The sequence below is a fragment of the Oratosquilla oratoria genome, chromosome 29, assembly GCF_046742065.1.
Source record: "Oratosquilla oratoria isolate Oo_2021 chromosome 29, ASM4674206v1, whole genome shotgun sequence".
NCBI lineage: Eukaryota > Metazoa > Arthropoda > Malacostraca > Stomatopoda > Squillidae > Oratosquilla > Oratosquilla oratoria.
The window spans coordinates 5,843,832-5,868,831 of NC_134805.1; the positions used below are offsets into that span (position 1 = coordinate 5,843,832).

The window sequence follows — 25,000 nt, forward strand, 5'->3', positions numbered from 1 at the left end:
AAGTCTCTTTGCGCTCAAGCTCTTCGCAAGGCCTGCTTCCTCAGCGGCCAACACCAGGCCAACCTCACACGTAAGCTCCACAGACTTTGTAATAACAGTGTTTGGTCCATGTTTTCTACGATATTGTCTACTATATTCCACTTTATCTTATCTCACATATGTTGTCATTAAATGCATATTATGTATACAACTTTATTTCTAGTATTTGCTTCAAGCTCGATTGCTATAACCCTGTTTCTAGAGATTTGTACTTGTCTACGATATTCCATTTCAGTCGAACAGCGTGTCACGTGTGTCACGAATATCATTAACAAAAATACTTCTTATTCTATCAGAATTTCTGCACACCAAGCGACATAAATAAAGAAACAAAAAGAAAGTCTGCCTGCAACTTTATAACCATAATCTTGTAAGTGGTGAAGTTTACAGTTTATAATAAAAAGGATTACGAAGGCGGTCCATATCTAGGCCGCATGCGAAAAAAAAAATCATAAAAATTATCAATAAATAAATGAATAAATAAAAACTATAATAATGTAAATAATAAATAAAATACATAAATGAATACATAGGTATAGTTAAATAATAAACAAACATGTAAATAGTAAATAATAATGAATTGACATGTAAATAATAATAAGTGAGAATCAAGCAAACAATAATAAACAAATAGACAAATGATTACAAAACAAATAAACAAATAATATAAGATAAATGATAATCATTACAGCATCTTGCTTAGGTGCTTATCTAAACGATTCTTAAAGCTTCGAACTGAACTACATTGCACTGCCTATGCAAAGTTGTTTCTACCGACTTCCAAATTAGATCTATTTCCAGACAGTTTGAGACCATTGTTTCTTGTCTAATTCTCATTCAGTGTAAATATTTTGTCACTTTTGATGTTGTCAATTCCCTTTAGAATCTTAAAGACCTGTATCAAGTCACCTCGGAGTCTACGCTTTTTTAAGGAAAACAGATTCATATGTTTTAGTCGATTTGGAATAGTTTTTGTGGCTCGCCGTTGTACTTATGACACACATGAACTGATACTGGTTCCAGCCAATAAGAACATGGCTTATCATGGGACGACAGCCAATGACAACACTTCTGGTAGCCGCTGAATGTAAATACAGAAGTGTCGCGTACTAGACAACGAAGGACCTCGCGGAAAAGGAAAAAATATATATAAACATACTGATGACGAGGTTATGGGGATAATTCAAGGTTGGTAGCAAATACAGATCGTAAGAATCACTTCCACTCTATAATACTAATAATGGTTACCCTCTCACAGACGCTGGAAGCTTATCGTAATTTGAATATCAAAATGACAAAACAAAAGCAAAGCGGAGAGTCAGCGGAAGACACTATTTAGGTTTTATTTCCAAAGATAAGAAAGAGGACACAGTTGCCACTTCAGAGTCGCCTGATAACGTTGTTTTAGATCGCAAACGCAACTCAGAAGCAGGAATTTTTTTCACCATATGCTGGCTTGTACTCTACATTCCTATCACTGAAGTCAAAGGTAGCAGGGTTTTTGTTGTTGCTGTTGTTAAGCGCCTCCTTACGTGAGTTCTTGACCATAAACTACCGTTGTGGCGCGTTGGTTGTCAATCTCGCCTCTCTACGTAAGGATGGGGGTTGGTGGGTCGATCCCCGGGACCCAGGAGTCATCGACACTTGATTCAGGCTACCGTCAAACAATTTTATTCATCCCTTGAAATCCTCCTGTAGGCAAAAAAATCAAGTCAGTTCCTGCCTTTACGCATTAACCATAAAAAACGTTCTTAAAGAAGGGTTATGTAGAGGTGTGGGGAGGGGACGAGAAGGAGTTACGGTCACGTGACTCCTAGCTCACATTTTCAGGCAGCAACCGCTCCGACCGCTTCCTGTCACAACAAAAATGACACGCCTGCATCATTTAGAATTGCGTTTCTTTTATGATGATTTTTTGCCCTGATTCTTGAACCCCTGATACGTATTTTTGTATAATACTTGCAAGATAAAGAGTCGTAAGGTCGCCCCTCTGCACGTCCTCGGAATTCTTTGAGAATGCCCCCCTCTAGTCGACTCCGCGCTCAGCTGAACGACATACACCGAGGTGACTTGAGGTTCGAACACAATCTTTTCTAATTGTCATTACTCATCACATTTTGCGCTTCTGGCGGTATCCCTCCTTGGTAATGAAAGGCACAACAGAAAACATCATTGGTCTTAATTTGCTGTCGCAATGGGCCTCACGTCCTTTTGCACCAACCTGTCCCATAGAGGTTGGTGACAGAGAGAGGTTGTTGTCCTTTCTCAGTCCAACCAGGCTATTGTATAGTATATATTGTGTACTCTATATTGTAGAGTGCATACTATATATTGCATATTGGGTATCATACGTTATACATTATATGTTGTATCCTGTATGTTGTATGTTGAATATTGTGTGTTATATGTTGTATGCTGTATGGTATGTTGCATATTGTATACTGTGTACAGTATGTTGTATATTTTATTTTACATATTGCATTATGTATATGTTGTATATTGCATATTGTATGTTACATGTTGCGTATTGAATACTAGATATTGTATATTACATGATGCACCTTGCACATTGTACTCTTAACATTGTAAGTTTTATATTTTGCATTGGGTATTGCAAATATATTTCACATTGCAAATTGCATATTCCATACATACTGCATAACGTATATAACATACTGAATAGTTTATGTTCCATATTACATGCTGTATAGTGTACATTATAAGGTCATCCTTCTTAAGACGGAGAGGGCTTTTGGTAGATACATTTCCATGTGATGTATATTGTATATCATACGTAGGTCTTTTAATCCAGAACTCGCCAACCGCCACTTTTGCGGACGTTTGGGCCCAGGATATGAACCCTTTCCCCCACCTTTCACCACTGTTTCGTTACATGTGCTTAGTCACTCACAAATTTTAGTCGGTAGGCCCTGTTGCCTCCAATCATTCATTTACTTAAGTTCAATTTAGTATAATCTTTTCCTGCACTTATAATCTTCCGTCTAGGGAGAATGAAAGTTAGAGAATTTTCTTCCTTTCCTCCGTTAATTCTTATACAGCGTGCTTCTCTGAGGTGCACTCAAGGAATCCCCCGAGAACACGTAAGCGAGGTCCTAGGTGAGCTTTGCAGTGACGTAGTGATTTATTTGGTCCAGTGATCTTTAACTTTATATTAAAGATCCCCCAAAGTGCTTGATCTTACAATCGTGAACCAATTGAATGTTCTCCTCCATCCTTTCCCCAAGCAGATCCGTTGTTACAAGTCTGTATGGCAATATTGCTTACTTAAGCAATCTCGAATCTCTTCATATATCATTTAGGTTACAAAATTTTAAAGTCAGCAGTGGGCCCCCGGTCATTGTTTATAAACACATGGCGGAGAATAACCTTATGCAACTCTTCGCCTGCTGACTGTGTTATCTATAAACACCTAAACTATAAAAATACAATACCCGTCTTCTACTCCTCTTTTTACCAGCTTTCCTATCAGTCTCTTTCAACCCCACTTGGAAAACTGGTGATGTTTTATGTCCTCGGCCATTTCACGAGGTTGGTTTATGTCCTGGGGTCAAACGACTGCACAAGTGGTGGTTGGCAAGTGTTGGATTAAGAAGCCTAAATGTATTATACATTGTATATCGTATATTACGCATCATATTTACTATATGTCGTATATTGTATATAGCTTACTCAAGGAATACTACAACAGAACATTTGCTGGAAACTGTACGACTTTAACGCCGATGACGAATATGCGAATGATACACACACACACACACACACACACACACACACACACACACACACACACACACACACACACACACACACACACACACACACACACACACACACACACACACACACACACACACACATATATATATATATATATATATATATATATATATATGTATGTATGCATGTATATTTATATATATGATATATTATTTTCATTTCGATTAGCAACTGCAAAATGTCTCTGTCCGGAGGCACCGTTTTGATGGACATTTGCGATCCACACGACTTCAGAAGAGGTTCATCCGGATCCAGTGATCTCCTCTGTGTTAACAAATTTAGCCCACCAAAAGGTACGGAATTGAGGAATTTGTTGCTATCGGTGTGTGTGTGTGTGTGTGTGTGTGTGTGTGTACATTTTACTACCATAGGTATTGTAGGATGAAATATAGTTGCATAACATATCATTGGAGCTCAATTCGTGGCTAGAACAGCTCCTTCCTTGATTTTATGGCCAACCAAAGACACTTGAGCTTGTAGGTCTTAGTGAGTTACAAAAAAATCTCTATCTCTGATTTCATTCACAACACTTAGGCGAGTTGTGCACATTTGAGATTAAGTTGCTCCAGACTTTCTGGATTGTCGTAGTGTCTGGTAACGCAGAATTATCGTATCATAACTCGTCATGAATAAATAAACGAAATATCATGTTTACCAAGAAGGAGGAGGACGACATTTTCAGATATGCGTGACTCAAAACCTATTTTTCTTTTGAAAAATGTACAGAATTTTGGGGAGCGAGGCACACTCTAGCATTGATGGGGTTTTTCGGTTTTGCATCTGTTTACTCCATGAGGGTCAACTTGTCCGTGGCCATTGTGGCGATGGTCAAAGCTGGAAACAACACGAAGAACGAGTCTAGCAACGTCTGTCCAGCGCCTGAGGGAGACGACGAAGAAGCTTCTGACGAGGTAAGCAGGTCCTCTTGTAGCCAGCCTTTCTCATCCAATGAATCGAGTCACAACAAGAAAGGTCCTTGTCTCTGTGGAGGGACAAGTTGGTTTATGCGAAGGATACACGGTTTACGTGGGTATGATATACCATAAGTAGTAGTGGTAGTAAAAACAGAGACCTGCAAACTAAGGCATGATCCTACACAACATCAAACTAACAAATAATTGTATACACGTGTTGATTGTAAGGCAATTTGACACAACTACAACAACACACTGCGTTCCATGAGTATAACAAAGGGACTCGCCCAGACATTGTGGTCAGATGGTGAGGCGTTAACAAGTGTCAAGTGCTGATGTATGCCAATACATAACTTAATTAATATACTAGATAGCAATATACAAAATATGAATTATTCATCTATGGCAAGTGAAGTTTCACAATACTGATGAATGACGCTACACCTCTGCCACGACTCCGACATTTCCCAAACTTCCTGAAATCCTTGACGTGAGTCAGGATAAAGACTAAACTGCATCACCGTTAGCAAGCGGGTTCAACCTCATTAGGTTATTTAGCAAATTTTACTTCCAACCAAATATATGACCTATGTTTCAGGATTCGCATACATCACAGATAATTGCTTACTTAAACGTGTGATATATAAAATGAAGAATTGATATCAAGGTATCTCTCACAGTCAACTTACAGACGATGAATGAATAACAATGAATATGAATGTCTTCCCAATTGTAGGCAATATCTCTCGTCTTCTAACTATAATTCTTCCATTATCTGGTGACCCATAGGATGTGGCCGGCAAAACCAGCAGCGTTGCTACGTCTAAACCCTGTCCAAAGAAAACGGGGGAGACACCGTTTTCTTTATATTTGCATGTATGACCAGTATGATTAAAGATACTACAAGCGGCTCGAAGACCCCCACTCAGCTTCTTTATGTAATTACTAGAATACAAGGCTTGGACAAGAAAAGGGAAAGTTACTGCCGGGGCAACGTCGCCTGACCTGAGATGCCACATCGTTTAACAAGTCTCCTCTTTTATTCACATGTATAACAATTACTCATCGATCACCTACCATTTAATAAAAAATCAATATGCATTTAGAATACTCCATGTTAACATACTCGTGGTAGTGGACAGCTTCCGGTATATGCTGAGTGTTTTGATTCAGTACGTGACAGCACGACAGACAACACCTTGTGGGTCACGAGATAATGGAAATAGTATAATCACTATATTCGAATCGCGCGTACACACACACACACACACACACACACACACACACACACACACACACACACACACACACACACACACACACACACACACACACACACACACACACACACACACACACACACACACACACACACACACACACACACACTTAAGATATGGACATGTGAGCTTATATGAGGTTTTTGAGACAGACAGTGGTTCCCGTCCTATATATATATATATATATATATATATATAGATATATATATATATATATATATCTATATATATATATATTTTTATATATATTTATTTTTTTTTTTTTTCACAGAGACCCCGCACTTATGGCATACTGTTTATTGTAAACTTACTGGTTATCGGTTTGGTGAACTTCTTGGAATACTATGTCGGAGACCCATAAGGACTCTCATGACCTCGAGTTGGGACAAACTGGCTCAAAAAGATATTTTTTCACATCCCTCCGACACGCGAAAGATTTTCTCCGGAAATCTAATAGGTTTTGTTTACTGTGTCCTCACCCCGTTCTTCCTCCCCTTCCCAGATAGAAGGTGAGTTCGAGTGGGACGAAAAAGTGCAGGGCCTCATGCTCGGCGCCTTCTTCTACGGCTACGTCCTCACCAACGTCCTCGGGGGTCGAGCGGCCGAGTACTTCGGGGGGAAGAAGGTCTTTGGCCTGGGCATCGTTCTTACGGGTCTCTTCACCGTCGTCTCGCCCGTCTGTGCCTGGGTGGGCCCCGAATTGTTCTTCGTGTCCAGATTCGCCCAGGGACTCACTGAGGTTAGCAACAAATCGTTCTCAAATATTAGCACACCCTGTCATCTTTCTCCTGGGCTTTCCCGTTGCACTCGCTTGGCACCATTCCGTCTGAACTCGTTTCTATTCTCCTTCATAAACCTTACCTCTTTCCTCCTCCACTCCTGCCCTATCTCTCATAGTCATCTATTCATCGAGTTCTTCACCTTCACCTTCACCTTTTCATCGCATTCACAGACACACGCTCTCTCTTCATTCCACGAGTCGTTCTTGTTTCCTTTTCATCCGACCTTCTTGTAGCACAGTCCTCGGCCACATTTTCTAGGGCGCTCTTCATTTCCTCACAACTCCACGTTCTTCTATTTATCTTCTTTATTATTTCCCTCCAGCTCTTTCTGAAATTTAACTTCCAAACTTGTTGCACCTCCTCTTCGTATCTTTGCCTCTTTCACCTCTTTCATCTAGCTCATCAGTTCCGTGTTATCCTCAAAGAAAGGGCGATCAAATTCGCATGGCAATGACGTCTTGGAATTGATATGATTTGCTCTTGACCTTATTAACCCTTTACTGCATATACAAAGGCGAATTTGATTCCTTTAAGGACTTTATCTTAGCTAAGTCCAGCTTTGGACACTCCCTGAAGCAGTGGTTCTCCACCTTTTCCACTCCGTTGCACCCGCATTTTGGGAATTCTCAATATTAGTGTGGTTCCTCTTCGTTTTTCTTCCAAATCCCACCCCCTTTGCTTTATTACAATGCAGGCAATCAAAATTATCTTATATTTGATAGCTTTTGTGATATTATTAACTGACATGGGGATGAAATTTTCATCAAAAAATCGAATTTTAGATATGGGCATATTTGAATAATATTGTGGTGCCGTCGATTGATTTAGTGTTGTTTAACCAAGAGCACCTCCAATGGGAGTGATCAGAGATACCCACATAATAACGATTTGGGAAATAAAAAAATCAAGGTATACGCTGCCACCACCCAATCGTCTATATGGATATATCTGACCATAAATGGAAACTGCTCCTTGTTATTCACGTCTGACTCCGTCCCCTTTCCTCAGGTCGTTCGGGGTTGGTTCTGGGTAGCGAAAAGGCCTATGCCCAAGTGGGGGTAGTAAAAGAAAATAAGCGAAGGTCTGCTATGTGTTAATTATTACACTGAAGCAAAAATATAGTAAGGAAATACAAAAGTATATTGTGGTTTTCTCCAACTAATCTATTGATCCTTACAATATGAAAAATATATGGGTATGCGAGACATTTAATAACACAGTTTTTTCTTTCTTATGGGCATCATAAGTAAGGTCACAGGCACGTGGAAAAACGTAGTTATTTACGCTCCAACCTTCCGGTCACTGTATAAGTCTACTTATACTATTGTGTCTACCTTCAAGCACTGTGTCTACCTTCAACCCCGTATTCTTATTAGAGAACGATCACAGACAGAATCGTACTCTAAGGATTACACCCTCATAGCTAATGTATATACGCAAAGTGTTTGTGAAGTACACTCCCTTAAACCCCTTTTTCCATATCTGTTATCGGAATCATTTTTGGCATCAGATTCAAAACTTAATAATAATGATAACTATCTACCTACTATATCTGCACTATATCATTTAACTCACATATTGGCATTTGTTTTCATTAATCTTACAGAACGTGTCCATACCTGTTATCGGAATCATTTTTGGCATCAGATTAAAATTTTAGCTGCGCACAAAAAGAACGAGACGGCTATGTGTTCGTATCTATGGGTAAACTACTAACCTCCCTGTTGTATTATTTCGTAAAACTTCATTTCGCTTCTCAACAGAGCCCCTAGCTGCTACAATCTCTCCCTAAACTATTTCTCTAGTGGAATCCTGAACTGAAAGTTGGGAATTTTTCCTATTACTCTTAAAATTAATGGCCTTAGCTTACGCCTCTGTCCGAACGTTTAGTGACGTCACGGGTGGGCGGAGCTACGGTGCGCCCGCTACGTTCGAGAACATTCTAATGTCGCGTCGAAACTCAGTTGAACCAAAATCAGCTGAAATATATTTGTAGCTATCTCCTATTGTATGTTCTTCTTCAATGATTATAGTAAGGCTCTTTGCCAACACATCTTGATAGGCAGACATAGAATAGAATAAATTCATGGTCTATTAAGGCTCTATTTTCTACTTTGCTTCTTGGTTGAGTAAAACCGTCACGACGTCCATAATACCCAGTCTCTCAAATAAATAAATAGATAAATAAAACGAAATTCCAAAAATAATATCCCTTCAAAATTCCTGTCCTTACAATGTAAACACCCTAAAAGCAAAATATGAACTACTTTTCCCTCCCTAGCGTAATGGAGGGAGTTTAAAGGGCCCAGGAGGCGTGTCAATTTAAATGGCTCACGCAAGAATAGGCCCTAAATATCTATAGATATGTCTTGTTTTCGCTTGTCTAATTCCATGAAACAGCTATATTTTTGTACGTCTGGCATCAGCGTGACTTCCTCTTCCGTGTGGTGTGCACAGCACGCTTCAAGCCTAAGTTACCTATCAAACATCAGAGTAGATTGATGCATAAACACCTCACTGACTGTGGCGATATTGTGCTCCTGTGCCACTGTTTGCCTTATTTCCTGACATTATTACACTTACTAGATGTCCAATCATCAACTGCATCACGACGAAGAGGAAAATCAAAGAAAAGATTAAAAATTTGAGCCAAAAGTGGAATGAAAGTTGTGCTAGAAGGAGGGCAAGGCGTGAGAGGCTTGGAGGAGGGACACCAACGCCTCGCGCGTCACCACCACCACCACCTCCACTGCCAACACCATCTCCACCACCAAATACCACCACACCTGACAACACAGCTGACAAAGTGATTTCTTCCAGATGAGGAGAAGAAGATGAGGGAAATTCAGGAGGAGGAAGAGAAAATAGCTGGCGAAGGAGAAACATACGGGGCTGGGATCGCGCTTGTGTAGGATAATAAAACACGTTTGGTGAGCGCTGTTATTGAGCATAGATAAGTCGCTCATTGCTGTTAAAAAAAAATAAACCACTCTGCAATTATTTGTCAAATTGATGACACCCCAGCAGTGAGGTTTTAAACCGGTAAAAACGCCAAATCTTCAATTATGAAAAGGACCGCTTGGCGACTAACAAATACATTTTCATGTAATATATATAGTTGATATGAAAGCGGAAAAAGAAGTCACTGGTCTAGTTCCGAGTTCCTGGGTTTATTCTTGACCGGTTTCGCTCTATGCTTCTTCAGAGGAATGTGACTCTGGAGTGAAGCTGGCGGTATACATAGTCTGAGTAGGACCGCGTTCCCTCCTTGGAGGTGGGTTCCCTTTGGTTGTATAATGGTTTATAGTTATTAATAGAATGAACAATAGTTATAATACAGTGTACAATAATTTTTGTGATGTTATTAAAAACACAGCTCCGGTGTGTGTGGAATGTTGACCGAGGATGTAACAGTGTAAGTGAAGTGAGTGGTGTAAAAATGTGGGAATCGCAAAAAGTGCCATAAGATAACTTATAATATAAAATAATATAAAGATGAATACCCAGACAAATAGAATAAAACAAAATAAAATGAAATAAAATGATAATAATGTGCTAATTTAAAGTGACATGACATCACATTTCATATTGTTGTATGACATAATGTTGTATGACATATCATGTTACATAATATGTAAAGTACCAGTACTTTACATATTCTTTTTCTTGCTTTTGTCTTGGGACATACTTTTGTACTCCTTTGTCAAAATATTCCATTTCTCTTCCACTGTTGTTTCCTCTTTATATATTCTTTCCCGATCTTCTTTTTGAAAGAATTCACTTATTTTATCAGAATTTGTTTTTTCATACATCAATTTTCCTTTTCTATATTGTTTATTTCTTTTCATGTATTTTTCCTCATTTGGTTCCAGTTCAATCAATATGTGGTCACTTTTACTTGTTGGTGTCTTATATTCAATCTTTTCCACTATTTCAGATTCTGATGTAATTATTAGGTCCAGTCTCGATGGTTCTTCTTCATTTTTTATACCTAGTGTTCTCTTGAATCCACTGCGTCATTGTATGGTCAATAATCATCTCAAGTAGAACATTTCCCCATGAGTCGTCACCACCCTTTACTGTCATCTCTTCCCAGCAGATTTCTTTGCAATTAAAGTCGCCCATTATAACTATTCTTCCTCCATCTTCCATTATCTTATTTAATGTTATCCTTGTGTCTTCTAACATACTTTTATGTTCTCTCTCTTCCCACGAGGCCGTTTTTGGAGGCACATAATTTATTACAAACTTTCTGCTCTTCCTGTCTCTGTCTTCCACTTCCATCATAATCATCTCTACTCTATTCTTTCCATATGTGACATTCCTCACGTTTATATCCTTCTTAGTCAGGAACATAACTCCACCCCCTTGTTTTGTCTCTCTGTTTCTAATCCAATAATTATATGCACCATGTCCTACACTGTTGGGTGGTAGTAGACCTTTTTACTACTCTCCAATAGAATTCTTCCTCTTCTGACTCTGTTCTTTTCTCGGTTTTTTCTTTAGCTTCTTGTCTTTTCGTTTTTTCCTCCTCTCTTTCCTCTTTATTCATTTCTCTTTTTATATTGTTCACTGTCTGTTAGTTTCCCTGCTTTTGCTAAGATACTCTCTGCTGTCGTTTGTAACCTGAATTCAATCTTAATTGGTCTGGTCTTATTTGTACTATATTTCCCAAGTCTATATATTTCTTCAATTTGTTTCCCTATTTTAGGTTAGTCTTCCTGAACTAATTCTAATATATTGTTTACTTTTTCTTTTTCCTCCTTAATTCTCGTAGTCCTATTTAAGTTATACTTCTCTTCCATCTCTTATATAATTATACATTTCTTTTTATCTGCTAAGTCTCTTACTATATTCTCTTTATCCCTCATTACTTTAACAACTGTATTTTCAGTTTGTACTCTCATCTGCTGTGTCACTATGTCGTTAAATATAATTTTATTGTTCTCCTGGATTTCTTCCAACGCTGTGCTTCTTTTGCTATGGATTCTTTATTCTCTCTATTATTCCTCTTTAATTCCTCATTTTCATCTTTTACTTCCTTTAACTGTTTTTTAAATTCTTCTACTTCTTTAGTTAGGTTTTGGTTTTCCTTCTTTAATTGTTCCAATTTATCAACTCGCTGTGCAACATGTGTGAGTTGACCTAGCCTACTTTCCCAGTGTTGAGCCATTTTTTTTAGTCTTTCCTCTAGCCTTGCTAATCGGGGGAGGTTTGCATCCCCCCTTCATTAAATCCATTTAAATTATTATCTTTACTTTCCATTTAGTCGTTCTTATTTATATTTCTAACCTTAATGATTTTACTGAAACTATTCACTTCTCCCGCGTCAGCTGAGAATCTTTTGTTAACTTTTTTTTTCCCGTCAGTTGGAGCCCGTTCGCCTCCTTCCTCATTTCCTTTCATTTCCCTCAGTAATCCCTCCCCCTTCTCCTTTTTCATCACCTTCCCACTGCACCACGAGCTTTCCCCTTCCCTAAAAGTACAAAAAGGTACTTCCTCGTTGTTGGGATCCACGAAAATTTCCCTTCTTCTTCGGAGCTCCAATCTTCGCTGTGAATCGGTCTACGTGTGTGTGTGTGTGTGTGTGTGTGTGTGTGTGTGTGTGTGTGTGTGTGTGTACCTTCTTGTTTATGCACATACGTGTTCATGGTGTTCTATATACGTATTTGTACTCTAATCACTGCATCCAAGTAAGTGTCTACATCCGTATGATACTCTTACTTACATGACCAAGTTCACTGACTGTATTACTTTTACTGTATTATCCTAAACATATCCTCTTTTCCATCACGAAGACACTGCCAGTCCCTTGGAGAGCCATCTTTACTTCGATGCCCTTCTACGCGATCTTTGTCCTTCACTTCGGGAACAACTGGGGTTTCTACACGCTCCTGACAGAGATTCCGACATATTTGAACCACATCCAACACTTCGACATGAAGAGTGTAAGTTCAGCGGCGACTTCGTGAGTCACTTGTGGCCCAGGGACAGTTTTGGTGTTCGGAGCAGGGTACGGGAGCGGATTCCAAGACAGCGAGAGAAACGGAGTTATGATAGCCATAAAACGATAAAGTCACCCCTTCCATTGCAATCACAATAAATAGAAACATAAGAACACAAGAATAAAGGGCATTGCATGAGACCATAAAGCCTACACTAAGCAGTTCCATGTCCATTATCAAATATCATCCCCATCCATAAAGTTATCTAACCTCTTTTAAAACAACCAATAGTTTCAGCACTCACTACATGGTTATTAGGTCTATTCCATTCGTTAACCACACATTAATCACTCTATTGGTTAGCTAGTTCTTGCCTATTTTCTTCTTAAATCTAAATTTGTCCAGTCTAAATCCATTACTGCGAGTGCTGCCCTGTTGTCTTAATACGATGACCTTGTCTGGACCACCCTTGTTAACAAAGCCCTTGACCCATTGGAATACCTCTATTAGATCATCGTAAAGTAAATTTCTGAACCCATATGTCATTTTGGTCATTCTCTGTACTGATTCAAGTGAATTGATATCCATTCTATAGGACGGAGACCAAAACTGTTCCGCATAGTCAAGGACGGGGCTAACTAACGCCAGATAGAGTTTGATATCTGCATCTGCATTTTTGCTTGTAGCCGTCCCTGTTAGTTTTGTTGCATCAAACTACTTACTAACTCATTCATACGACTCAAAAATCGACACGAAACATTTCCTCATAGTTTCTGAAACTGATATTCTAAAAACGAAAGGTATTTCTCTCCCGACCTCCTGAGTAATATAGACATTAAAAATGTTAATTACTGTCAGCACTCACATTCATCTACGTTTTCAGCGTGGAATAATTTTATTCTGCATATCATGAACGTAACCATACACTTTTTAACTTAATTTTTTTTCTTCATTTTCTCTTGTGACTTTGAGATGTCAGCTACTTTATCCATTGAATACTAAATAATACTCAACAAATTACAATTCGTAGCTTCTATGGTTACCTAACAATGCAACTTCATCTATGTCAAATTCTTTATGGTATTGGTTGCTTGTTATTGTGGCAAAGTAGCATGCAGTCGATACTTTAGGGTCTATATGGGGCGCCCCTACGGACCAGAGCTACACATCATTTTGTCTATGATAGAAGAAATTCTGTTCATAGAGAAATGATGACACTTTTATACTACGACTGTCCCTTTGTTATGCTGTCCTCCAACCCCTTGTTGCTGTCCTGTACCATTTCTCTGAGTATTCTCTTTCTGATTGGGGGAATTTCCCTGTGGTGGGGGAAAAGAATACTGCCACCAAGTTTTCCCACTTGGATCGTAAGAGGCGAGAAGAAAGGGACGGGGAGAGGGACTAGGCATCCTTCTCCCTGTAGCCCCAAGGGGCAAATTCCTAAAAATCAAAGGAAAGGCATAAGGGGTGCTGGAGGGCCTCGGGCCAGCACCCTAAGGTTTGGGTCTTTTAATGTGCGTGGATGTGGTACAGATGAGAGTAAAAGGGAAGAGATAGGTAGTATGTTTGTGAGAAGAAAGTTGGATGTGTTGGCTTTGAGTGAAACTAAGTTGAAAGGGAAGGGTGAGTGTAAGTTTGGGAGTGTAAGTGGGAGGTTATCAGGAGTGAAGAGAGGGCGAGGGAGGGAAGGGGTGGCTATTCTAGTAAGTGAGGAGATAGGTAAAGGGGTAGTGGAGTGGAAGGAGGTTTCCTCAAGGATAATGTGGATGAAGGTGAAACTGGGAAAGGAGATGTGGGTCTTTGTAAGTGCATATGGGCCGGGCAGTGAGAAGAGCATGGAAGAAAGGGAGGCCTTTTGGATAGATTTAAATGAGTGCATAGAGGGTTTAGGAAGAAATGTCAATGTAATAGTACTGGGAGACCTTAATACTAGGGTGGGAAATGGTCCAATCGATGGAGTGGTTGGGAAGTGTGGAGTTCCAGGAAAGAATCGTAGTGGAGAGTTGATGGTGGAAATGTGTCTAGAAAGAGAGTTGATGATAGCAAATACAGTGTTTCGGAAGAAAGTCAAGCATAAGTACACATGGGAGAGGGTGGTGGAGGGAATGGTGGTAGATAGAGCGCTAATGGATTATGTAGTGGTAAATAGGATTATGATAGGAAGAGTTAAGGATGTACATGTGCTAAGGGGAGAGGGTGGGGGAATATCAGATCATTTTTTGGTGGAAGGTAAGCTGAGAGTGGAGGATAGATGGAGAAGGAGGAAAGGGACAAAAGGTAGGGAGGTTCTTAGAGTGAACTTGAATGAAAAGGAAAAGGAGAAGGAGTACGAAAAGAAGCTGAAGGAGGAGTGGGAGGGAGTAAAGGATAGAGCAGAGATGGGTGTGGAGGAGGAATGGGGATTGTTCAAGGAGGGAGTCTTAAAGTGTGCAAGGATGGTGTGTGGAACAAGAAGGACAGGGGGAAATAGAAGAAAGAGTAGTGAATGGTGGGATGAGGAAACAAAGAAGGCTGTAGAAGAGAAGAAGCGAGCATTCACAGATTGGTTACAAAAGAGGACAGGGGAGTCATATGAGACGTACAAAGAAAAGAAAAGAGAAGTAAAGCAAAAGGTAAAGGAGGCAAAGAGGAGAGCAGATGTGAAATGGGGTAGGAGTATGACAGAAAATTTTGAAAGTAATAAAAAGATGTTTTGGAAAGAAATTAAGAGAGGAAGAGGAGGCGAATCAAGTAGGGAAGAAAAGGTAAAAGGTACAGATGGAGAGTTGATAATGGAAGAGATGGCAGTGAGGGGAAGATGGGCAGAATATTTTAGGGAGTTGCTGAATGTGAAGGAGGATAGGGAAGGAAAGATAGCTGCAGTGGGAAATGCGAAGAAAATGAGAGTGATGAGTGAGGAGAATGGAGGAGAAATAAGGAAGGATGAGGTGAAGGCAGCTGTAAAGATGATGAAAGCAGGTAAGGCACCTGGTCTGGATGGATGTCATGCAGAATGTCTGAAAAAGGGAGGTGCAGTGATGGTGGACTGGTTGGTGAGGTTATTTAATGTTTGCTGGAGAGAAGGTAGAGTACCGGAGGACTGGAGTAGTGCCTGTATAGTTCCTCTTTACAAGGGAAAAGGGGACAAGTGTGAATGTAGTAATTTCAGAGGGATTAGCCTGTTGAGTGTAGTAGGGAAGGCTTATGGGAGGATCTTAATTGAGAGGATTAGGAGAGGAACAGAGGGAGTAATTGGTGAGGAACAGTGTGGATTTAGGATGGGTAGAGGTTGTGTAGATCAGATCTTTGTGGTAAGACAGATATGTGAGAAAGCTATAGGAAAGGGGAAGGATGTTTTTTGGGCTTTCATGGATCTGGAAAAGGCTTATGATAGGGTAGACAGAAAGGCACTGTGGGAGGTTATGCAGATTTATGGGATAGGAGGAAAGCTTTTGGGAGCTGTCAAGAGTTTTTATGAGAGTAGTAGAGCATGTGTTAGGATTAGAAATTGAGAGAGTGAGTGGTTTGAAGTAAAGGTGGGACTTCGTCAAGGATGCGTTATGTCGCCCTGGCTGTTCAACTTATACATGGATGGGGTGGTGCGAGAGGTGAATGCTAGGGTAGTGAGTCAGGGATTGGAGATGGTTAAAGAAAATGGAGAAAAGTGGGAGGTGAGCCAGCTGTTGTCTGCGGACGACACTGCGCTTGTGGCAGGGTCAGAGGAGGGATTGAGGAAGCTGGTGGCAGAGTTTGGGAGAGTATGTGATAGAAGAAAGCTAAAGATAAATGTGGGTAAAAGTAAGGTGATGAGATGTACAAGGGGTGAAAGTGGCAGTAGACTGGAAGTGAACATTAAGGGAGAGCGACTGGAGGAAGTGGATAGTTTTAGATACTTGGGTGCAAGTGTAGCAGGAAAAGGTGGAGGTAGAATGTAGATTGAGAGAAGCGAGTAAATGCCTTGGTGGTTTAAAGAGTGTAATGAGGAATAGACATTTGGGAATGGATGCGAAGAGGAGACTGTATGAAGGAGTGATTGTGCCAACAGCACTGTATGGGGCAGAAACGTGGAACATAAGAGAAGAAGAGAGAAGGAGTTTGAATGTGTTTGAGATGAGGTGTCTGAGAAGTATGGTGGGGGTTACTAGGCTAGATAGAGTGAGAAATGAGGAGGTCAGGAGGAGAACAGGGGTGAAAACGGATATGGGAGATAGGGTTGATGAAAGAATATTAGGATGGTTTGGACACATGGAAAGAATGAGTGAAGAAAGACTAGTAAAAGAGGTATGGAAGGCATATGTGGAGGGAGTGAACATGAGGGGACGTCCTAGGATGAGGTGGATGGATGGGGTGAAGGGGGCTTTGGGGAAGAGGGGAATGTCTGTTGAGGAAGGAAGGGAGAGGACGGAAGACAGACGTGAGTGAGTATATGGATGATGTTGTGACTGCATGAGGAGGAATGGGCGGGGAAGTGGGGTAGTATGTGTGAGTAAATTTTGACGCAGCCCGAAGGGATTTCTCCCCGTCCTCGCCTTATATGCAAAGGGGGACGGAGAGGGGGGGTCGCCGATTAAATGAAGCGGCCTCGCTGTGGATGTACTGTGTCTTGCGACACTGCTTCTGACCCAGGGCGGTGGGCAGGGTGCAGGGATGACCCGTCATCCAGGAGGTGCTCAGATGAGAGGAAGGGTGGGAGGGGTGTGGAGTGTATTTAGGGATGAAATGGGTGGGAGTGTTTTTATGCCTTTCCCTTTTTGGCTACCTCCCTTGTAAGGGGGAAAAAGCCTTGGTATATGTATGTATGTATATATATATATATATATATATATATATATATATATATATATATATATATATAAATGTTCAGTTTTGCACATGGGTGCAATATAGCAATAGAAAATTAATTATTAATTTTGTAAATTATAATATATCAAGGTAATATGCAAATTTGTGGGTGGAAATAAAAAACTAAAGTAGCTAAAAACTGATTTCATAAGTAACAAAGTCGCGCCGGACGAATGGTACACCATGTTTTTATGATAGATGCCAACATCGAAGAAATGAAAGGATGATGAATTTAAATTCGTCTAACCTAACCTAAACTAACCTAACCTAACCTAACCTGTGTTTGTTAAATCAGTACCTGCAATTTATATGTCATCCAGATCGTCCTCGTCGTCGTCGTCGTGAGAGACGTTGGCGGGCTTTTCAACCACTCTCTCAGATTGCGGGGTATATAAGGTTCTTGCAGCTTAAAGGAATGCATGGATCCATAGCATTCCTTCAAGAAAATGTACCTCGCGAGGTACTGTCGGAAGTACCGAGGCCGTGATGTCCATCTTGTAACTGACGTTTCAAGTAGACCGGGCAAACGACAAACACTTGACAGACAAGATGGCGTCCCGATCCTATTAACCTAGTTGTATTTACCTAGTTGTATTTTGCGGGAAAGGGAGCTATGCTCGTGGTGTCCCGCCTTTGTATCTCGCAGTGTCTAGTTTACTTTTAAACTAATGAATGGTTTTTGCGCATACTATTTCATTGTCCAGTTTGTTCCAAGTGTCCACTACTCTATGTGGAAAACTGTTTTTCTTCAGTTCTCTTCTATAGCTATGTTTTTTTTTTTCTTTCAATGTCCTCTTGTGTTTCTCTTGTCCCAGTTTAGTAAGTCCTCTCTATCAAGTATCTCTGTGCCTTTCATGATTCTGTAGATGGTCAGTAGGTCACCTCTCTCTCTTCTTTGCTCCAGCGTCGGTAATGCCAGTTTAGCCAATCTCTCCTCATATGATAGGTTTGCAAGTGCAGGTGCCATTATTGTTGCTGCTCTCTGGATTCTTTCTATTTTCTTTATATTCTTTTTGGTACTGGGTGACCCTCTTCCCCAAAGCCCCCTTCACCCCATCCATCCACCTCATCCTAGGACGTCCCCTCATGTTCACTCCCTCCACATCTGCCTTCCATACCTCTTTTACTAGTCTTTCTTCACTCATTCTTTCCATGTGTCCAAACCATCCTAATATTCTTTCATCAAGGGGGACGGAGAGGGGGGGTCGCCGATTAAATGAAGCGGCCTTGCTGTGGATGTACTGTGTCTTGCGACACTGCTTCTGACCCAGGGCGGTGGGCAGGGTGCAGGGATGACCCGTCATCCAGGAGGTGCTCAGATGAGAGGGAGGGTAGGAGGGGGTGTGGAGTGTATTTAGGGATGAAATGGGTGGGAGTGTTTTTATGCCTTTCCCTTTTTGGCTACCTCCCTTGGAAGGGGGAAAAAGCCTTGGTATATGTATGTATATACTGGGGGACCACAATGTCGCCGCATACTCTAGTCGAGACCTTATCAATGTAACCAATATTTTTTTTATCATGTCTTCGTCCAAGTATGCAAATGCCACTTTTATTGATCTTAGCAAGTTGTAAGCCTCCCCGACAATTTTGTTAATCTGTTTATCATAGGACAAGTCGTTTGTGATATTTTGCCCAAATTTTTTTTAATCCTACCTTCTTTACCTCCTTGGTTCCAATTGTTTATTTTCCTGATATTCTGTTTTTGCTGTATCCAAACTACATTGTGCTACACTTCTTAGTATTAAAGTCCACTTCCCATTTCTGACTCCAGTTCCATACCTTATTCAGGTCTTCCTGCAGTGCTTCACAGTCCTTATCAGTTTCTACTTTCCTTAACAGCTTGGCGTCGTCTGCAAAGAATCTCATGTAATATTTCACATCCTCGTCCATGTCATTCACATAAATAGCAAACATTATTGGTACCAATACAGATCCTTGCGGTACTCCACTGATCACCTCTTTCCAATCTGAATATTTTTCAGGAAGTCCTCCATCCTATGTGTTCCATTTTTTTTTTAGTAATTTTCTGTGTGGTACTTTGTCAAAAGCTTTTTGCAAGTCTAGGAAGGCACAATCAGCCCATCCATTTCTTTCTTGCACTATGTCTATTAGTCTTGAGTAGAAGCATATTAAGTTTGTGGTGCATGATCTTCCTTGTCTGAACCCAAATTGGTTTATTATGTTATTGTCTTCCAGATGTTTTACCTATCTATTCTTGATTGTTTTCTCACAAATTTTGGCTATAGTGCTTGTTAGTGATACTGGCCTATAGTTGGTGGGTTCTTCCTTGTTTCCTCCTTTATATATTGGTACAATGTTAGCATTTTTCCAGTCTTTAGGTATCTTTCCTTCTTTGAGTGAGCTATTTATTATGTTGTGTATTTTGTCCGTTAGTTCTTCTTTGCATTCCTTTAGAATCCAATTTGCAATTCCATCCGGGCCATGTGATTTTCTGACGTCAAGGTTTGATAGGTGTTCTGATATTTCTTTTTGTGTTGTTGTAAACTCACTCATGTGGGGAGATTGCTCGTTATTATCTTCGTCCCAATTTTGCATTTTCTCTCTGGTGAAGACAGATTTAAAGTGATTGTTCATGACTTCGGCCATTTCTAATTCTTCTGTGTATTCTATATTCCCTTGGCGTAGTTTCCCCATTTCCTGTTTGTTTTTAAGTTTACCATTCACATATCGATAGAATAGTTTGGGTCGATCTTTGCATTTATCTATAATATCCTTTTCATGGTTCCTTTTCTCCTCTCTTCTCACATTAACATACTCATTTCTATAGTTTATATAAATTTGCCATTTACGTTGTTTTTTATCTTTTCTCCACCTTTTCCAAGCTTTGTCCCTTCTGTCTTTTGCCTCACTGCATCTTTTGTTGAACCAACATTTAATGTACTCTCTCTCTCGCTTTTGTCTTGGTACATGCCTGTTTACCCCTTCATTGTAATTTTCCATCAAGATATTCCATTTCTCATCCACTTTTGTCTCTTCCATGTAGAATTTTCCCAGTTTGCATTCCGGAAGAATAGCTTTAGTTTTGCAAAGTCCGTTTTGCTGTACATCAATCTTCCTTTCCTATGCTTTTCATTTCTCTCCATGTCTATTTCTTCCTTTAGTACAGTTTCGATGAGTATATGGTCACTCTTTCCAATTGGCGTCTTGTAATGGACTCTGTCGACTATTTCAGGTTCTGTTGTAAATATTAAATCTAGTTTCGACGGCTCTTCATTGCTTCTGTATCTGGTGTTTCCACTGACCCATTGGGTCATTGTGTATTCCATGGCCATGTCCAGCAGTACATTACTCCACAAGTCGTCTCCTCCTCGCACTGTCATGTTATCCCAACAAATTTCTTTGCAATTGAAGTCCCCCATAATTACCAGATTACCCTTACCCATTAGTATCTCATTTAGTGATTTCCTTGTATCTTCTAGCATTTTTGTATGTTCGTTCTCTTTCCAAGCGTTCGTTTTTGGGGGCACATAGGTTACCACAAACTTTCTACTTTTCATATTCTTGTCTTCGACTTTTATCATGATCAGTTCAACATTACCTTTGCCCTCCGCAATTTTTGTCACATTTAAGCCTTTCTTGGCCAAGAACATGATTCCTCCTCCCTGTTTCTTGTCCCTGTTTTTTATCCAGTAATTATATAGTCCTTGTCCAATATCGATGGATGGTATTTCACCTCTTAGTTTAGTCTCTACAATTCCCATTATGTCTGGTTTTTCTTCTAGCAGGTAATCATTGAGTTCATTCAGACCTGAAATTATTCCGCCAATGTTAGTATAGGCCACTTTTAATTTTCTTCTTTCTCCATTTTTTTTTTCTGTCTTTGGTTTGTTCGTTTTGATGTGCCATTTCCTCAATCGCATGCCGATTACTCTCCAATGGAATTCCTTGCTTTCTGTCTACGTTCTCTTCGAGCTTTTTCCTTTGCTTAGTGACTTTTCTTTTTCTAATTCCTTAGTGTTCATTTCTCTTTTTATCCATATCTTATTGTACTTTTCACTCTTTGCCAAGTTGCCTACTTTTTCAAATATGTCTATGCTACCGACTTCTTTCGTTAGCAGATTTCCTTGTAGCAAGGTATTTTTTGTTTTCATTCCCGCTCATAAAATTGCATATTACGTTCATGTATTATGATTTACAAAATAGATATCTATTTTTCTAACGCTATATCGCGACCATATGCAAAACTGAACAAATAGCATATATATATATATATATATATATATGTATATATACATATATATATATATATATATATATGTATATATGTATATATATATATATATATATATGTATGTATGTATGTATATATATAATTTACAAGATGGATATCTATTTTTCTAACGCTATATCGCGACCATATGCAAAACTGAACAAATAGCACACACACACACACACACACACACACACACACACACACACACACACACACACACACACACACACACACACATACCCACACACACACACACCCACACCCACACACACACACACACACACACACACACACACACACACACACACACACACACACACACACACACACACACACACACACACACACACACACACACACATATATATATATATATATATATATATATATATATATATATATACATATATATACATATATATGTATATACATATATATATATGTATGTATATACATATATATATATATACATATATATATATATATATATATATAAGGTCAGGAGGAAATAGAAGGAAGGGTAGTGAATGGTGGGATGAGGAAATGAAGAAGGTTGTAGAAGAGAAGAAGCAAGCTTACACAGATTGGTTACAAAATAGGACGAGGGAGTCATATGAGACGTACAAAGAAAAGAAAAGAAAAGTAAAGCAAAAGGTAAAGGAGGCAAAGAGGAGAGCAGATGTGAAATGGGGTAAGAGTATGACAGAAAATTTTGAAAGTAATAAAAAGATGTTTTGGAAAGAAATTAAGAGAGGAAGAGGAGGCGAATCAAGTAGAGAAGAAAAGGTAAAATGTGCAGATGGAGAGATGATAATGGAGGAGAAGGCAGTAAGGGGAAGATGGGCAGAATATTTTAGGGAGTTGCTTAATGTGAAGGAGGATAGGGAGGGAAAGATAGCTGCAGTGGGAAATGCTAAGAAAATGAGAGTGATGAGTGAGGAAAATGGAGGAGAAATAAGGAAGGATGAAGTGAAGGCAGTTGTTAAGATGATGAAAGCAGGTAAGGCACCTGGTATGGATGGATGCCATGCAGAATGTCTGAAAAAGGGAGGTTCAGTGATGGTGGACTGGTTGGTGAGGTTATTTAATGTTTGCTGGAGAGAAGGTAGAGTGCCAGAGGACTGGAGGAGTGCTTGTATAGTTCCACTTTACAAGGGAAAGGGGGACAAGTGTGAATGTAGTAGTTTCAGAGGGATTAGCTTGTTAAGTGTAGTTGGGAAGGCTTATGGGAGGATCTTGATTGAGAGGATTAGGAGAGGAACAGAGGGAGTAATTGGTGAGGAACAGTGTGGGTTTAGGACAGGTAGAGGTTGTGTAGATCAGATTTTTGTGGTAAGACAGATATGTGAGAAAGCTATAGGAAAGGGGAAGGATGTTTTTTGGGCCTTTATGGATCTGGAAAAGGCTTACGACAGGGTAGACAGAGGGGCACTGTGGGAGGTTATGCGAATATACGGGATAGGAGGAAAGCTTCTCGGAGGTAAAGGTGGGACTTCGTCAGGGATGTGTTATGTCACCCTGGCTGCTAAACTTATGCATGGATGGGGTAGTGCGAGAGGTAAATGCAAGGGTAGTGGGTCAGGGATTGGAGATGGTTAAGGAAAATTGAGAAAAGTGGGAGGTGAGCCAGCTGTTGTTTGCGGACGACACTGCGCTTGTGGCAGGATCGGAGGAGGGATTGAGGAAGTTGGTGACAGAGTTTGGGAGAGTGTGTGATAGAAGAAAGCTGAAGATAAATGTGGTTAAAAGTAAGGTGATGAGATGTACAAGGGGTGAAAGTGGCAGTAGACTGGAAGTGAGCATTAAGGGAGAGCAACTGGAGGAAGTGGATAGTTTTAGATATTTGGGTGCAAATGTGGCAGGAATAGGTGGAGTGAAGGTGGAGGTAGAATGTAGATTGAGAGAAGCGAGTAAATGCCTTGGTGGATTAAAAAGTGTAATGAGGAATAGAAATTTGGGAATGGATGCTAAGAGGAGACTGTATGAAGGAGTGATTGTGCCAACAGCACTGTATGGAGCAGAAACATGGAACATAAGAGAGGAAGAGAGAAGGAACTTGAATGTGTTTGAGATGAAGTGTCTGAGAAGTATGATGGGGGTTACAAGGCTAGATAGAGTGAGAAATGAGGAGGTGAGGAGGAGAACGGGGGTGGAAAGGGAGCTGGGAGATAGGGTTGATGAAAAAGTATTAGGATGGTTTGGACACATGGAAAGAATGAGTGAAGAAAGACTAGTAAAGGAGGTATGGAAGGCAGAAGTGGAAGGAGTGAACATGAGGGGACGTCCTAGGATGAGATGGATGGATGGGGTGAAGGGGGCTTTGGGGAAGAGGGAAATGTCTGTTGAGGAAGGACGGGAGAGGACAGAAGACAGGGGTGAATGGAGAATGATTGTATATGGAAAATATTGTGATGCATGAGGTGGAATGGACGGGGGAATGGGGGGTGAGGTAGTGTGTGTGAGCAAAAATTTTTGACGCATCCCGAAGGGATTTCTCCCCGTCCTCTCCTTTATATGGGGGGACGGAGAGGGGGGTCGCCGATTTGATGAAGCGGCCTTGCTGTGGATGTGCTGTGTCTTGCGACACTGCTTCTGACCCAGGGCAGTGGACAGGGTGCAGGGATGACCCGTCATCCAGGAGGTGCTAAGATGGGAGGGAGGGTGGAGGGGTGTGGAGTGTTTTCGGGGATGGAATGGGTGGGAATGATTTTATGCCTTGTCCTTTTTGGCTACCTCCCTTGTAAGGGGGAAAAAGTCTTGGTATATGTATGTATGTATATATATACATATATATATATATATATATATATATATATATGTATATACATATATATATATACATATATATATGTGTATATATATATATACTGTATATATGTATGTATATGTATATATAATGTATATATATATATATATATATATATAAATTATAATGTATATATATGTGTAATTTTGTATGCATTAGAGATTGTTTTTGAGATATACTCTTAATTTTTTTTTAATATAGATTAATTAAAAGAAAACGATGTAATGTTAGGGATAACTTTTGCGTTTGTGAGCAACGCGAGAAAGTAGCAAGGTAAGATGAAGTGTGAGGACAGACGGAGCCTGTATTGGTTTTCACTTGTGAAGAGACATGGACAATCTAAAAATTTGAATTTAGTTGAGTGAATATACATTGCAGTGC

At 40.0% G+C, this 25,000-nt stretch overlaps 1 protein-coding gene across 1 annotated transcript in view; it reads left to right on the plus strand.

Moving 5' to 3' along the window:
- LOC143040796 (sialin-like) overlaps positions 1 to 12,787 on the plus strand; it is a 79,448-nt gene extending 66,661 nt beyond the window's left edge. Inside the window, exons 2-6 of the mRNA XM_076212229.1 lie at positions 4,564 to 4,833; positions 4,980 to 5,050; positions 6,534 to 6,770; positions 9,240 to 9,355; positions 12,551 to 12,787. Coding sequence (XP_076068344.1) covers positions 4,564 to 4,833; positions 4,980 to 5,050; positions 6,534 to 6,770; positions 9,240 to 9,355; positions 12,551 to 12,785 — 929 coding nt within the window. The 3' untranslated portion in view covers positions 12,786 to 12,787. The remainder of the gene's footprint in view (positions 1 to 4,563; positions 4,834 to 4,979; positions 5,051 to 6,533; positions 6,771 to 9,239; positions 9,356 to 12,550) is intronic.
- The last annotated feature ends 12,213 nt before the right edge of the window (positions 12,788 to 25,000 follow it).